The sequence below is a fragment of the Penaeus chinensis genome, chromosome 36 (assembly GCF_019202785.1).
Source record: "Penaeus chinensis breed Huanghai No. 1 chromosome 36, ASM1920278v2, whole genome shotgun sequence".
NCBI lineage: Eukaryota > Metazoa > Arthropoda > Malacostraca > Decapoda > Penaeidae > Penaeus > Penaeus chinensis.
This window is the reverse complement of record NC_061854.1, coordinates 33,424,788-33,441,334: the sequence shown is the minus strand read 5'-3', so window position 1 is coordinate 33,441,334 and position 16,547 is coordinate 33,424,788. Positions and strand designations below refer to the sequence as shown.

Below are 16,547 nucleotides of genomic sequence, written 5' to 3'. Positions count from 1 at the left end.
CCCATATAGCAATACTTGTGTAAACCGGTTTTGTCTTGACATATGCTATCCAGGATTGTGTGGAGAAAATGCAAATTGTCATACTCAGAGTCACAGACCTCTTTGTACCTGTCCTCCAGGAACAACCGGCAACCCAACAGAACATTGTAGTGCCCTATCAACAGAACGACCTGTTACAGTCTTGCCCCTTGCAGAAACATCAAGACCACCACTTTCCCCGACTATTATTCCTGGAAAAGAACCTCCTAGTACTATGCTTCCTCCTCTGGTTGAGCTCCCAACAGTCCGACCAACTGAATCACCATTACCTCTACCACTTCCACCTGCCATTGTTCCATCAATTGCTATAGCATGCTCAAATAATGATGACTGCTCTACTGATAACTCTTGCATTAATCACTTTTGCTATGATGTGTGTAGTCTTGGTGTATGTGGGGGGGATGCTGACTGCAAAATTCATAATCACCGGCCCATCTGTAGCTGTCCTCCTGGGACTGAAGGAGATCCTACTCAGGGATGCAAGGCAATACTTACAGAAAGACCTCCAACATCTTCTCCCATATCTGAAATACATCCATCACAACCTGGGGACCCAATAACACCTGTAACAGAACCGACAAGTCCTGGACTTCCACCTTTGGCTGAGCTTCCCACACCAAGACCTAAACAACCTCCTGTGACCCAGCCACCATCACCGCCTACAGCTGGACCTATACCAGTTGGCTGTGAGACTACAGACGAGTGTCCCTATGATAATTCTTGTATAAACCGACTTTGCCTTGATGTTTGTTATCCTGGATTTTGTGGACAAAATGCTGACTGTCAGACTCAAGGACATCGTCCCCTTTGTACTTGTCCACCAGGTACAACAGGGAACCCAACTATAAAGTGTACAGCTCTTGCTGTTGATTCTCCCCAAACTCCTACTCCTCCGGTGGCTGGAGAGACGCCCCAGCAACCTGACTCTCCAATTACCCCACTTGCTGGACACACAACTGCTGGACTACCACCTTTGGTGGAAGAGCCTACAACTCCCTACCCAGACCCTCTGTCACCTCGACCTCCCTTACCTCCTGTTATTCCTCCTATTTCTATTGCATGTGAAAATAATGATGACTGTAGTTTTGGTAACTCTTGCATTAATCTACTTTGCTATGATGCATGTAGTCTTGGGGTGTGTGGTGATGATGCTAATTGCAGAACTGTTAATCACAGACCTGTATGTCTTTGTCCTCCTGGTACAACTGGAGACCCTCAAGTTTATTGCAAAGCTTTAGTGACTGAAAGTTCAACAACTGTTCCCCCTGTTGCGGAGGTGCCACCCCATCCTGAAGAATCAATTCGTCCAATTTCAGATTCTACTACACGACCCCCACCAATAGCTGAAACGCCTGAAATTAGACCACCACAACAGCCCATTACCCAACGTCCAACACCCATTCCTACTGCTCCGCCAATTATAGTTGGGTGTGAAAGCAACGACCAGTGCAGTTTCGACAACACATGTGTAAATCGTCTCTGCCTAGATGTCTGCCATCCTGGGTTATGTGCTGAAAATGCCGACTGTCAAACTGTAGGACATCGCCCATCCTGTGTGTGTCCACCGGGGACAACAGGCAATCCCACAGTACACTGCAGTGCTATGGCAACACAGAAACCAGAAATTACCATTTCACCTATAGCAGATATACCTGAAGTACATATAGACCCACTGATTCCAGGAGCTGGCTCAACCACCACACCCCTCCCACCACTAGCAGAGATGCCAACAACAAAGACTCCAGAGCCAGTAATTGAACGCCCAAAGCCACAACCAATTGTTCCTCCAATAGCTATTGCTTGTACAAATAATGATGATTGCACAACAGACAACTCGTGCATCAACAAACTTTGCTATGATGTATGTAGTCTTGGAGTGTGTGGAGAGGATGCAGACTGTAAGATTCATAATCACCGTCCAGTCTGTAGTTGTCCTCCAGGGACATCAGGAGACCCTACAACTGGTTGTCAGGCAGTACTTACAGAAAGGCCATTGGTACCAGCTTCACCCATTCCAGAAATAAGTCCAACACAGCCAGGTGATCCAATTAGACCCATAGCTGAACCAACAAGTCCTGGACTTCCTCCTTTGGCTGAACTTCCTTCAACAACACCAACATTGCCTCCAGTGACTACGCCTCCTCCACCACCCACACCTGGCCCCATACCTGTAGGATGTGAAACTTCTGATGACTGTCCATCTGATAATTCGTGTGTTAACAGACTCTGCTTTGATGTTTGTTATCCAGGCCTATGTGGAGAAAGTGCAGATTGCCAGACTCAAGGAAATCGTCCAGTATGCAAATGTCCACCAGGAACCACTGGAAACCCAACTATCAAGTGTTCAGCAGTAGCCTTTGAGATGCCACCAAAACCATATCCACCACAAGTAGGAGAAACACCTTTACAACCAGACTCTCCAATCAGTCCCATTGCAGGTCCTACAACCACAGGACCCCCACCTTTAGTAGAAGAATCAACTCGTCCTCCACTTGAACCTCTACCTCCACGACCTCCACCAGCTCCCATTGTTCCAGCAATACCCATTGCATGTGAAAATAATGACGACTGTGATATGGACAACTCCTGCTTGAATAAACTTTGTTATGATGCATGTACCTTAGGCATATGTGGAGAAGATGCTCATTGCAGAACTATTGATCATCGACCTATTTGTCTTTGTCCACATGGGACTTCTGGTGATCCTCAAGTAGGATGCAAAGCAATTTCCACCGAAAGACCTACAACAGTTATTCCAATAACAGAATTACCAGTTGTCAGTGATGTACCAATTCATGCAGTGCCAGGTCCATCGTCTACCCCACCATCCCCTATTGCTGAACTACCAACTACACGACCACCTGAAACTCCAATACCTCGACCTCCAGCAATACCAACACCTCCACCCAATCCAGTAGGCTGTGAAAGCACTGATGATTGTCCATATGATAACAGTTGTATCAACCGTCTTTGTCTGGACGTATGTCATCCTGGTCTGTGTGGTGACAATGCTGATTGCCAGACCATTGGCCATAGACCTCTATGCTTGTGCCCTCCAGGCACTACAGGCAATCCTACAGAAAGCTGCAAGGCAGTTTCTACCGACAGACCTACAACTATGTCTCCTATAACAGGCGCCCCAGGAATAACTCCAGACGATCAGATTGTACCAGGAATTGGACCATCAACACCAATACCACCACCTCTAGCTGAAACACCAACACCAAGACCTCCATTGCCAACAACTCCCAGACCTCCTCCACCTCCAGTTGTCCCTCCTTTCGTAATTGCTTGTACAAACAATGATGACTGCACAATGGATAACTCATGCATCAACAACCTTTGCTATGATGTATGTAGTCTTGGAGTATGTGGAGATGATGCAGACTGTAAGATTCATAATCATCGCCCAGTTTGCAGTTGTCCTCCAGGAACCACAGGAGATCCTTCCTATGGATGTCAGGCAGTACTTACAGAAAGGCCATTGGTACCAGCTTCACCCATTCCAGAAATAAGTCCAACACAGCCAGGTGATCCAATTAGACCCATAGCTGAACCAACAAGTCCTGGACTACCTCCTTTGGCTGAACTTCCTTCACCACCTACAACATTGCCTCCAGTGACTACGCCTCCTCCACCACCCACACCTGGCCCCATACCTGTAGGATGTGAAACTTCTGATGACTGTCCATCTGATAATTCGTGTGTTAACAGACTCTGCCTTGATGTTTGTTATCCAGGCCTATGTGGAGAAAGTGCAGATTGCCAGACTCAAGGAAATCGACCTTTGTGTACATGTCCACCAGGAACCACTGGAAACCCAACTATCAAGTGTTCAGCAATGGCCTTCGAAATGCCACCAAAACCGTATCCACCACAAGTAGGAGAAAAGCCTTTACAACCAGATTCTCCAATCAGTCCCATTGCAGGTCCTACAACCACAGGACCCCCACCTTTAGTAGAAGAATCAACTCGTCCTCCACCTGAACCTCTACCTCCACGACCTCCAGCAGCTCCCATTGTTCCAGCAATACCCATTGCATGTGAAAATAATGACGACTGTGATATGGACAACTCCTGCTTGAACAAATTATGTTATGATGCTTGTAGCCTTGGAATTTGTGGAGATGATGCTGAATGTGCAACTGTCAATCACAGACCAGTCTGCCTTTGTCCTCATGGAACATCTGGTGATCCTCAAGTAGGATGCAAAGCAATTTCCACCGAAAGACCTACAACAGTTATTCCAGTAACAGAATTACCAGTTGTCAGTGATGTACCAATTCATGCAGTGCCAGGTCCATCGTCTACCCCACCATCCCCTATTGCTGAACTACCAACTACACGACCACCTGAAACTCCAATACCTCGACCTCCAGCAATACCAACACCTCCACCCAATCCAGTAGGCTGTGAAAGCACTGATGATTGCCCATATGATAACAGCTGTATCAACCGTCTTTGTCTGGACGTATGTCATCCTGGTCTGTGTGGTGACAGTGCTGATTGCCAGACCATTGGCCATAGACCTCTATGCTTGTGCCCTCCAGGCACTACAGGCAATCCTACAGAAAGCTGCAAGGCAGTTTCTACCGACAGACCTACAACTATGTCTCCTATAACAGGCGCCCCAGGAATAACTCCAGACGATCAGATTGTACCAGGAATTGGACCATCAACACCAATACCACCACCTCTAGCTGAAACACCAACACCAAGACCTCCATTGCCAACAACTCCCAGACCTCCTCCACCTCCAGTTGTCCCTCCTTTCGTAATTGCTTGTACAAACAATGATGACTGCACAATGGATAACTCATGCATCAACAACCTTTGCTATGATGTATGTAGTCTTGGAGTATGTGGAGATGATGCAGACTGTAAGATTCATAATCATCGCCCAGTTTGCAGTTGTCCTCCAGGAACCACAGGAGATCCTTCCTATGGATGTCAGGCAGTACTTACAGAAAGGCCATTGGTACCAGCTTCACCCATTCCAGAAATAAGTCCAACACAGCCAGGTGATCCAATTAGACCCATAGCTGAACCAACAAGTCCTGGACTACCTCCTTTGGCTGAACTTCCTTCACCACCTACAACATTGCCTCCAGTGACTACGCCTCCTCCACCACCCACACCTGGCCCCATACCTGTAGGATGTGAAACTTCTGATGACTGTCCATCTGATAATTCGTGTGTTAACAGACTCTGCCTTGATGTTTGTTATCCAGGCCTATGTGGAGAAAGTGCAGATTGCCAGACTCAAGGAAATCGACCTTTGTGTACATGTCCACCAGGAACCACTGGAAACCCAACTATCAAGTGTTCAGCAATGGCCTTCGAAATGCCACCAAAACCGTATCCACCACAAGTAGGAGAAAAGCCGTTACAACCAGATTCTCCAATCAGTCCCATTGCAGGTCCTACAACCACAGGACCCCCACCTTTAGTAGAAGAATCAACTCGTCCTCCACCTGAACCTCTACCTCCACGACCTCCAGCAGCTCCCATTGTTCCAGCAATACCCATTGCATGTGAAAATAATGACGACTGTGATATGGACAACTCCTGCTTGAACAAATTATGTTATGATGCTTGTAGCCTTGGAATTTGTGGAGATGATGCTGAATGTGCAACTGTCAATCACAGACCAGTCTGCCTTTGTCCTCATGGAACATCTGGTGATCCTCAAGTAGGATGCAAAGCAATTTCCACCGAGAGACCTACAACAGTTATTCCAGTAACAGAATTACCAGTTGTCAGTGATGTACCAATTCATGCAGTGCCAGGTCCATCGTCTACCCCACCATCCCCTATTGCTGAACTACCAACTACACGACCACCTGAAACTCCAATACCTCGACCTCCAGCAATACCAACACCTCCACCCAATCCAGTAGGCTGTGAAAGCACTGATGATTGTCCATATGATAACAGCTGTATCAACCGTCTTTGTCTGGACGTATGTCATCCTGGTCTGTGTGGTGACAGTGCTGATTGCCAGACCATTGGCCATAGACCTCTATGCTTGTGCCCTCCAGGCACTACAGGCAATCCTACAGAAAGCTGCAAGGCAGTTTCTACCGACAGACCTACAACTATGTCTCCTATAACAGGCGCCCCAGGAATAACTCCAGACGATCAGATTGTACCAGGAATTGGACCATCAACACCAATACCACCACCTCTAGCTGAAACACCAACACCAAGACCTCCATTGCCAACAACTCCTAGACCTCCTCCACCTCCAGTTGTCCCTCCTTTCGTAATTGCTTGTACAAACAATGATGACTGCACAATGGATAACTCATGCATCAACAACCTTTGCTATGATGTATGTAGTCTTGGAGTATGTGGAGATGATGCAGACTGTAAGGTTCATAATCATCGCCCAGTTTGCAGTTGTCCTCCAGGAACCACGGGAGATCCGTCCTATGGATGTCAGGCAGTACTTACAGAAAGGCCATTGGTACCAGCTTCACCCATTCCAGAAATAAGTCCAACACAGCCAGGTGATCCAATTAGACCCATAGCTGAACCAACAAGTCCTGGACTTCCTCCTTTGGCTGAACTTCCTTCACCACCTACAACATTGCCTCCAGTGACTACGCCTCCTCCACCACCCACACCTGGCCCCATACCTGTAGGATGTGAAACTTCTGATGACTGTCCATCTGATAATTCGTGTGTTAACAGACTCTGCTTTGATGTTTGTTATCCAGGCCTATGTGGAGAAAGTGCAGATTGCCAGACTCAAGGAAATCGTCCAGTATGCAAATGTCCACCAGGAACCACTGGAAACCCAACCATCAAATGTTCAGCAGTAGCTTTCGAAATGCCACCAAAACCATATCCACCAGAAGTAGGAAAAGAGCCAAAACCAGACTCTCCGATTATCCCACTTGCAGGTCCTACAACCACAGGACCTCCCCCTCTGGCAGAAGAATCAACTCGTCCTACACCTGAACCTCTACCTCCACGACCACCACCACCACCCATTGTCTCTGCTGTACCTACTGCTTGTGAAAATAATGATGATTGTGATGTGGATAATTCTTGTTTGAATAGGCTTTGCTATGATGCTTGCAGTCTAGGAATATGTGGCGAAGATGCAGACTGTAAGACAAGTAATCACAGACCTGTTTGTATATGTCCTCCTGGAACAACTGGTGATCCACAGATCCAGTGTCAGGCTCTTTCCATTTTCAAGCCTACACCCCCTATACCAATAACAGAAAGTGTTTCGCCTCCTGTGGAACAACCAATCAGACCTGTGGCAGGTCCATCTTCTGTTCCTCCTCCTCCTCTAGCCTCCGAACGGCCGCCAAGACCTTCTGAGCCTCCATTAATTCAGCCTCCACCAGTTCCTACTCCTCCACCAATTCCAGTTGGGTGTCAGAGTAATGATGAATGTCCATATGACAATACGTGCGTAAACAGATTGTGCTTTAACGTATGTTTCCCTGGACTTTGTGGTGATAATGCTGACTGTCAAACACATGGGCATAGGCCAGCATGTATATGTCCTCCTGGTACAACTGGTAACCCAACTATCCGCTGCACTGCAATTGCAGCTGAAAGTCCAGACACTCTTCCACCTCCTATTGCGGCAAGCACGTCCCCAAGACCTGATGAGCCAATTCTACCTGGAGTAGGACAGTCATCTCCAATGCCTCCTCCTCTTGTAGAAGAACCAACAACACGACCTCCTGAGCCTACAACACCTCGTCCTCCAGTAACACCCATACTTCCTCCAGTTGTTATAGCTTGTACCAACAATGATGAATGCCCAATGGATAACTCATGTTTGAATCATATCTGCTATGATGCTTGTGCCATTGGTATCTGTGGGGAAGATGCTGACTGCAAGATCCATAAGCATCGGCCTGTGTGCAATTGTCCACCAGGCACAACAGGAAATCCTACAATTGGCTGTCACGCACTCTTGTCAGAACAGACAACCATACAGACACCTATCAAGGAAACTGTTTCCCCACCACCTGACAGCCCAATCCATCCTGTATCTCCTCCACCATCTACAACTCAGGCACCTATAGGGGAGGATCCTCCAAGAAGACCAACAGAACCAACAACTAGCCATCCTCCACTTCCACCTACACCTCTACCAGTACCAGTAGGATGTGAGAGCATTGATGAGTGTCCATATGATAATTCTTGTGTCAACAAACTTTGTTTGGATATATGTCACCCTGGCCTGTGTGGTGAAAATGCAGACTGCCAAACAAAGGGTCACCGGCCAGTTTGTGCATGTCCACCAGGAACAACAGGAAATCCTACGCTTAAGTGTTCTGCAATAGCAGTATTAGATCCTGTGGAACCGCCGTCACCTGTTGGTGAAGTGCAGACACCACCTCCAGATTCTCCCATTATACCAGTTTCTCCTCCTCCTTCCACAACTCTTCCACCAGAAACTGAAGTAACACCAAGTCATCCAGTGAAACCATTACCTACACCTCCTCCTACACCAATAGTGCCACCTATACAGATTGCCTGTGAGAATAATGATGATTGTGATATAGACAACTCCTGCATTAATTTGTTGTGTTATGATGTCTGTAGCCTTGGCATATGTGGAGACAGTGCAGACTGCAAGACTCTGAATCATAGGCCTGTGTGCGTGTGTCCACCTGGAACTACAGGAGATCCACAGACTCGTTGCACTGCCGTGCTCACAGAGATACCATCTACACCAGCACCTCCTGTTGCCGAAACGGTTGAACCACCCCAACAGCCTGTGAGGCCTGTTGCAATTACATCAACAACGCCTCTACCTCTATCAGAGACGCAGCCCCCCATTGTAAAGGACCCACTACCGCCTCCCCCTGCACCACCATCAACTGAAGGCCCCTTACCTGTTGGATGTGCTACAAGTGGTGAATGTGCCTTTGATGAGAAATGTGTGAACCGTCTCTGTGTCAAAGTATGCAGCCTTATGCCATGTGATACAAATTCAGATTGTTTTGTACAGCTGCACGAGGCTGTCTGTACACCTATTGCCCCTATCACTGCACGGCCACAGTGTGTCACTGATCCTGACTGCTTCACAACACAGGTCTGTATTAGCAATGTGTGTCGTGATGTTTGTCTTACAAGCAACCCCTGTGCCCCGATGGCAGTGTGCACTGCAGAGAACCATCGTCCCCGCTGCAACTGCCCACCAGGCTATATTGGAAACCCCTTCGTCTCCTGTCGAAGACCTGAACAACCCACACCACCGCCAGTCATACCACTCACAACCTCTCGTCCAGACTGTATTGTCGATGGAGATTGTGAATATCATCAGGCATGTCTTAATCAAGAATGTAAAAATCCATGCCTGTATCGAGATGTTTGTGGCTTTAATGCTGAGTGCCTTGTCACAGTGCACACACCAATGTGTATCTGCAGCCCTGGATACACAGGCAACCCTTATGTCCAGTGTTCACCCCCCACCACCCCTGCCCCAACCCCTGCTCCACCTGTCATCCAGCCTCAGTGTACTGTGAATGAAGATTGCCTAGATCACCAAGCATGCTTCAGCGGGAACTGCCAGAACCCTTGTCTGGTAGCTAACCCGTGTGCCCCTACGGCTCTCTGTGATGTCACAAGGCACCGCCCAGTGTGTTCTTGTCCTTCGGGATTAACGGGAGACCCCTACCTCCAGTGCACCATGAGTAAGAATGTCTAGTGGCTTCTGATCTTGTATATTTCTCTATTTCTGGTTCACGCATGTCAGAGCACGATGCATGTTTCTCTTGTGCCTGTCAATGTTTCATTTAGAATGTGCTTATGCATTTTAAGTTTGCATCGTTCAGTCCTGCATCATGAATGAAATTGCATCGTACATACTGCAAAGTCAAGCACGTATAAACTGCATCTAAACTGTTATGCATCATAAACTATTTCTATGCTTATTTCCAATATGTGTAAATTTGTGTATATAGATAGACTTCCCGTTCAACAAATGAAGAATCCCAATTTTTTGTTGATATTCCCTTATAAAAGCAAATACATATGTGTGCAAATTCTAATGCTTTGCATTCATCACAGTTGAGCTCACAACCCCACGCCCTGACTGCAGGGTGGATGAGGAATGTAGTGATGCTCTCGCCTGCGTGGCACAGCAGTGCAAGAACCCCTGTGCCATCTACGATAACTGTGCCCCCAATGCTGAATGTCACGTGACCCGGCATCGCCCTGTGTGCTCTTGCCCAGACGGCTTTGTCGGGAATCCCAACATTCAGTGTCTTGTCGGTAAGATGTTGTTAAGTCGTAGATATAAGTGTCTTCTATCTTTTTGTTAGTATGTTACTCTTGTTTATTTTTACTCCCTCCTTTGTAAGTGGTGTAGTGCCTCGTACTTTGCTATTCTGTAGTTTGATTTTCATTTACATGCTTCACTTTCCTTTTTTTTTTTTTTTTTTTTTTTTTTTTTAAGTACTAAGCTTTTCGTATGCATGCTGATTTGTATCCATACCTTTCATAGGTAGGTAGATAGTAGTATCTTGCCATGATACATCAGTCTGCAATACATAAGTCATTTTCATTATTATAGTAGATACCACCAATTCATTATTAACCTTAAATCAGTATTTCGATGTTTTCTGTAAATATCTGAATTTACCGGTCTTTACTAGTTTAACAGTCCCTGTAGTACTCCGCGACCATAGTCTGTTTCAGACTTTTTGGTAAACACAAACCCTAATATCTCGATGAAAAAAGGAATAAAGTCAGTAGCAACTAACCCGTAAATAACCCATCCAGCGACCTTAACGAGAGCGTCCCCTTGCCCTGCCGACTTGTAAACGAAAAGATTATATATGAGTAAATCATTTGTTAATTTTCTCTTATTTTCTTCCCCCTCGCTCACCAAAAACGCAGCCGGGTGCCGTGCCAATTCGGACTGCCCAGTGAAACAGGCATGCATCAACCAGGAGTGTGAGGACCCCTGTGACTTCGAAGACTGCGGCATCAACGCTGAGTGCCGTGTCGTCAACCATCGCGCTCAGTGTTATTGTCCGGACAGTTTCCTGGTGAGGCTGGAATACCACATGCAGTGTTCTGTGAGATAGGATTTGCATTTTGACGAATTTGATTTGCGCCTTATTTCTGTCGTTTTCTCTTAATTTAGCACCAATTCTAATATCATGGTTCGCAAGGGTCACTAAGCGTCGGTAGAATATAACGAGCCAGTGCATTACAGGGCGACCCGTACGTGCGGTGTGAGCGCCCTGACTGCGTGGTCGACGAGGAGTGCCCATCATGGCTCGCTTGCATCGACCAGGAGTGCGAAGACCCATGCAACTGCGGCCCCAACGCTGACTGCCGCGTTGTCAACCATCGTCCTCAGTGCTTGTGTCGACAAGGCTATGAGGGCAACGGCTTCGTTGAGTGCACGCTGAGTGAGTATCTTGCCGGCGTTCTTTGATTGCCAGAGACTGATTTCTCCGTTATTTCGCTTCGCTTCAAATAATTTCTTGTCGTGTGTATTGATGACATTGTGTACGTATTGTTTATTTTGTTTGGACACTGAAAGTAGCTGCCGACCCTCTGGCTCTCTCCCTGATCCCTCACAATTCTTCACTCCCCCCAAGAACCCGTGGGTGAACCGTCCTTCAAGGAGTGCCAGACCGACGGTGACTGCCCGAGCAAGCTGGCATGCTTCGACGGCCGCTGCGATGACCCCTGCCTCGTCGTCAAGCCATGCGGGGTCAATGCCAAGTGCGAGGTCATCCCCACTCTCCTTCCCCCTCCCCACTCTCCTTCCCCCTCCCCACTCTCCTTCCCCCTCCCCACTCTCCTTCCCCCTCCCCACTCTCCTTCCCCCTCCCCACTCTCCTTCCCCCTCCCCACTCTCCTTCCCCCTCCCCACTCTCCTTCCCCCTCCCCACTCTCCTTCCCCCTCCCCACTCTCCTTCCCCCTCCCCACTCTCCTTCCCCCTCCCCACTCTCCTTCCCCCTCCCCACTCTCCTTCCCCCTCCCCACTCTCCTTCCCCCTCCCCACTCTCCTTCCCCCTCCCCACTCTCCTTCCCCCTCCCCACTCTCCTTCCCCCTCCCCACTCTCCTTCCCCCTCCCCACTCTCCTTCCCCCTCCCCACTCTCCTTCCCCCTCCCCACTCTCCTTCCCCCTCCCCACTCTCCTTCCCCCTCCCCACTCTCCTTCCCCCTCCCCACTCTCCTTCCCCCTCCCCACTCTCCTTCCCCCTCCCCACTCTCCTTCCCCCTCCCCACTCTCCTTCCCCCTCCCCACTCTCCTTCCCCCTCCCCACTCTCCTTCCCCCTCCCCACTCTCCTTCCCCCTCCCCACTCTCCTTCCCCCTCCCCACTCTCCTTCCCCCTCCCCACTCTCCTTCCCCCTCCCCACTCTCCTTCCCCCTCCCCACTCTCCTTCCCCCTCCCCACTCTCCTTCCCCCTCCCCACTCTCCTTCCCCCTCCCCACTCTCCTTCCCCCTCCCCACTCTCCTTCCCCCTCCCCACTCTCCTTCCCCCTCCCCACTCTCCTTCCCCCTCCCCACTCTCCTTCCCCCTCCCCACTCTCCTTCCCCCTCCCCACTCTCCTTCCCCCTCCCCACTCTCCTTCCCCCTCCCCACTCTCCTTCCCCCTCCCCACTCTCCTTCCCCCTCCCCACTCTCCTTCCCCCTCCCCACTCTCCTTCCCCCTCCCCACTCTCCTTCCCCCTCCCCACTCTCCTTCCCCCTCCCCACTCTCCTTCCCCCTCCCCACTCTCCTTCCCCCTCCCCACTCTCCTTCCCCCTCCCCACTCTCCTTCCCCCTCCCCACTCTCCTTCCCCCTCCCCACTCTCCTTCCCCCTCCCCACTCTCCTTCCCCCTCCCCACTCTCCTTCCCCCTCCCCACTCTCCTTCCCCCTCCCCACTCTCCTTCCCCCTCCCCACTCTCCTTCCCCCTCCCCACTCTCCTTCCCCCTCCCCACTCTCCTTCCCCCTCCCCACTCTCCTTCCCCCTCCCCACTCTCCTTCCCCCTCCCCACTCTCCTTCCCCCTCCCCACTCTCCTTCCCCCTCCCCACTCTCCTTCCCCCTCCCCACTCTCCTTCCCCCTCCCCACTCTCCTTCCCCCTCCCCACTCTCCTTCCCCCTCCCCACTCTCCTTCCCCCTCCCCACTCTCCTTCCCCCTCCCCACTCTCCTTCCCCCTCCCCACTCTCCTTCCCCCTCCCCACTCTCCTTCCCCCTCCCCACTCTCCTTCCCCCTCCCCACTCTCCTTCCCCCTCCCCACTCTCCTTCCCCCTCCCCACTCTCCTTCCCCCTCCCCACTCTCCTTCCCCCTCCCCACTCTCCTTCCCCCTCCCCACTCTCCTTCCCCCTCCCCACTCTCCTTCCCCCTCCCCACTCTCCTTCCCCCTCCCCACTCTCCTTCCCCCTCCCCACTCTCCTTCCCCCTCCCCACTCTCCTTCCCCCTCCCCACTCTCCTTCCCCCTCCCCACTCTCCTTCCCCCTCCCCACTCTCCTTCCCCCTCCCCACTCTCCTTCCCCCTCCCCACTCTCCTTCCCCCTCCCCATCTCCCCTTCGTTTCCCTCTCGTCCCTTCCTCTCGGCACTTGCGCCCCCCCCCCCCCCCGCCCTCCTTCCTCTCGGCACTTGTCCCCCCCCCCCCTCCTTCCTCTCGGCACTTGTCACCCGCCCGCCCTCCTTCCGCAGGTCCTGAACCGCCGCCCTCAGTGTTCGTGCCCGCCCGGATACACAGGCAACCCGAACGTCAACTGTTATCTGAGTGAGTACCCGATGACAGTGCACTTTCCGCCTGCTGACTGAATGTTTGTCTGTCTATCTGTCTAGTGCTGACAGAAGACATTCATTTAATACTTATTAATAGTCTAACCCAAAAGGATTATTTAGTCACAGTGATAATCAGTTTTTAGTTACACTAACAAAGTAAAACTCAGTCTAGTAATTTCGTAATTCCAAGACTAACGGCCAAACTTATGTTTATGTTGTCGAGCTTGATACAACTAACTTGTATGTGTATATAAATGTACGAAATTCACAAAGCCGCAGCACAATGCATGATGACGTCACAAGCTCACCCACTCGCCACAGCTTCATGTTTGTTGCTTGTTTGTTGTTAGTTGTGTGTTCTCGCTTTATAACATCTCACAAACGCTAGCTTAGATTTGTTTTCTGTATGAACATAGCTTTTTTTATTAGTGTGATATGTGTTTGTCGAAGTTATTGTTGTTGGTTTGCGTTTATTCTTTTTTAAATGCTCAGTTTCAGCAGGAATTAGTACGTTTCTGTCATGTGGGGATATAAGTATATTTTTTTTATGCATGTGATGTCACGGGCGCACGATAAACCAACAGCAATAACGTCGTAGTAATGCTTTATGTGTTGTCAATAGTCGCGAAGGTGACGCATGGCGATGCACTTTTGTTCCCAACCTCATCGATGGCTAACTCTCGTCTCAAAAGAATAAACTTGTGACAGACATTTGTTTTTTCTTTTTTTTTACTTTTTGTTGTTGTTGTTGTTTCTGATTCGAATGCTTTGAGGTTGAGAAGAACCCCACAAACAGCATCGCCACGCCATTGACGCCCTTGTCACCTCGACCTAACACCCTAACACCACCCCCCTGAACCCCCGTAGCTGCCCCCCGCCCGGCCCGTAAGTGCGAGATAGACATCGACTGTTTTAAAATTGACAAGTGTTTGGATTCACGCTGTCAAAACCCGTGCTTCGCCGCCAACCCTTGCCCTCAGAGCTCCGTGTGCAAACCCTACAGGCACCAGCCCTACTGCATATGTCCTGAGGGCACGACCGGCGACCCAAACGTTGATTGTCGTCCAGGTAGGAACTCCTCTGCCATCCCCTCCCGCCTCCCTTCCCCATACCCCCCCCCCCCCCACACACACACCAGATATCTCGATCCGTTGCCGAGAAAAGGTATGAATTTCGGCAGAGAATAATTGCACGGTGCAAAATCAGTGATGTGATTATGATATTGCGTCATACTTTTTTTTTCCAATAATATAGTTACAAATATAGTAATAGATATATGAATAGATAAAATTAAAAGGAAGATGAATCACAGAGCACACAGATGATGGCATGTATTCAGATTCGTTTGTGTTGCACGTCGCTTGTGTATAGTGTGATAAAGAAGGCATTAAAATATATCCCTCCCCACCCCCCCACCCCCAGTCTAACCAACCTCCCCCTTTAAGGTAAGTTCTAAACACAGTTCTCGTTCGATGCAACTTATTACTCACGCAAAGACATACTGGTGCATGAAAGCTGAATGTTTACCTCCACCAAAATTAACACAGACGAAACATTTATTCTCATTTTTCGATCATTGTCTCTGCTGAACCGAATGGACAGAATTATCAAAGCTTGTTCTATTATGGACGTTATTTAAACCTAATTTTGTGCCGTGGATGTTGCAGTTCCGCCCTTGGAGCCCGTCTGCCGCTCCGACGTCGACTGCCCGACGGATGAGGCGTGTATCAACCTGATCTGCGTGGACCCGTGCCTGATGGAGGACCCGTGCGGTCGCAACGCCCTCTGCAGGACCCAGCAGCACCGTCCAACCTGCTCGTGCCCCGAAGGATGGGCGGGCAACCCCCAGATAGAGTGCTTCCAGCGTGAGTACCTGAGAAGAAGATGTCGATACATTGCATGTCGTTAGAGGGGAAGGATGCATGTTTTTTTGAGAGAGACGAAGGGAGGGAGGGAGGGGGGAGGGTATGGGGTCACCGGGCACATGAAGGGTTTTGGTGAAATATCATTGCAGGTGTTGAGCTCCCGAGACAGGCGGCGTTCGGGGAACCCAAGCAATAACCAGTAACCTCCTCGCCGCCGCCGCCGTCATGGGCCCCCGTGGCTACTAACCTGCTTGTCAGCGCTTAACCCGCTTCTGGATATACTGCCTAACCCGCTGCCTCTAGCTAGACTAACCCGGACAAGGTAAGGCCGTCGTAATAACGTCTCCGAATTCTCTCAGCCGATTGCCTGGTGGACGAGGACTGTCCCACGGACAAGGCGTGTGTCAGCCAGAACTGTGTAGATCCGTGCTCGTACAGCGGCCCCGCCTGCGGACTCAACGCTGAGTGCAGAGCCGTGCTGCATCGTGCCCAATGCTATTGCCCGGCGGGTATGCAAGGCAACCCCAGCGTGGCTTGCGTGGCGGTGGGATGCACCTCCAGCGATGACTGCGCTGACGATAAGGCCTGTGACCGCCTCAACCGAGTCTGTATCCCCGTGTGCGAGGCCTCCACGTGCGCCGTGCAGGCCGAGTGCAACGCCGCCAACCACGCAGCCATGTGTGTGTGCCCGCCGCCACTCAGGGGCAACCCATACCTCCAGTGCTTCCAAGGTAAGCCTCCCATTCATGAAAATTTGTCCAAGCTGCATGACATGAACGTCGCACATAATCCTACATCCCAGAATATTTCAGCAAAGGCCTAACCCCCCCCCCCCCCTCCGCAGTGCAAGAGCCGCCCATAACCGAGGCCCCGGTGGAGCCCGAGTGCCGCAAAGACCCCGA

General features: G+C 50.1%; 2 protein-coding genes across 2 annotated transcripts in view; both read left to right on the top strand.

The window, feature by feature from the left end:
* Positions 1-9,727, top strand: part of LOC125044926 — a 54,792-nt gene extending 45,065 nt beyond the window's left edge. Inside the window, exon 43 of the mRNA XM_047641888.1 lies at positions 120-9,727. Within this exon, the coding sequence (XP_047497844.1) occupies positions 120-9,727 (9,608 nt within the window). The remainder of the gene's footprint in view (positions 1-119) is intronic.
* A 54-nt stretch (positions 9,728-9,781) lies between these two features.
* Positions 9,782-16,547, top strand: part of LOC125044925 (fibrillin-1-like) — a 22,666-nt gene continuing 15,900 nt past the window's right edge. The window contains exons 1-10 of the mRNA XM_047641887.1: positions 9,782-9,822; positions 10,121-10,293; positions 10,921-11,102; positions 11,243-11,441; positions 11,634-11,767; positions 13,703-13,775; positions 14,648-14,848; positions 15,448-15,645; positions 16,005-16,376; positions 16,490-16,547. The exon at positions 16,490-16,547 is cut by the window's right edge and continues 209 nt beyond it. Coding sequence (XP_047497843.1) covers positions 9,782-9,822; positions 10,121-10,293; positions 10,921-11,102; positions 11,243-11,441; positions 11,634-11,767; positions 13,703-13,775; positions 14,648-14,848; positions 15,448-15,645; positions 16,005-16,376; positions 16,490-16,547 — 1,631 coding nt within the window. The remainder of the gene's footprint in view (positions 9,823-10,120; positions 10,294-10,920; positions 11,103-11,242; positions 11,442-11,633; positions 11,768-13,702; positions 13,776-14,647; positions 14,849-15,447; positions 15,646-16,004; positions 16,377-16,489) is intronic.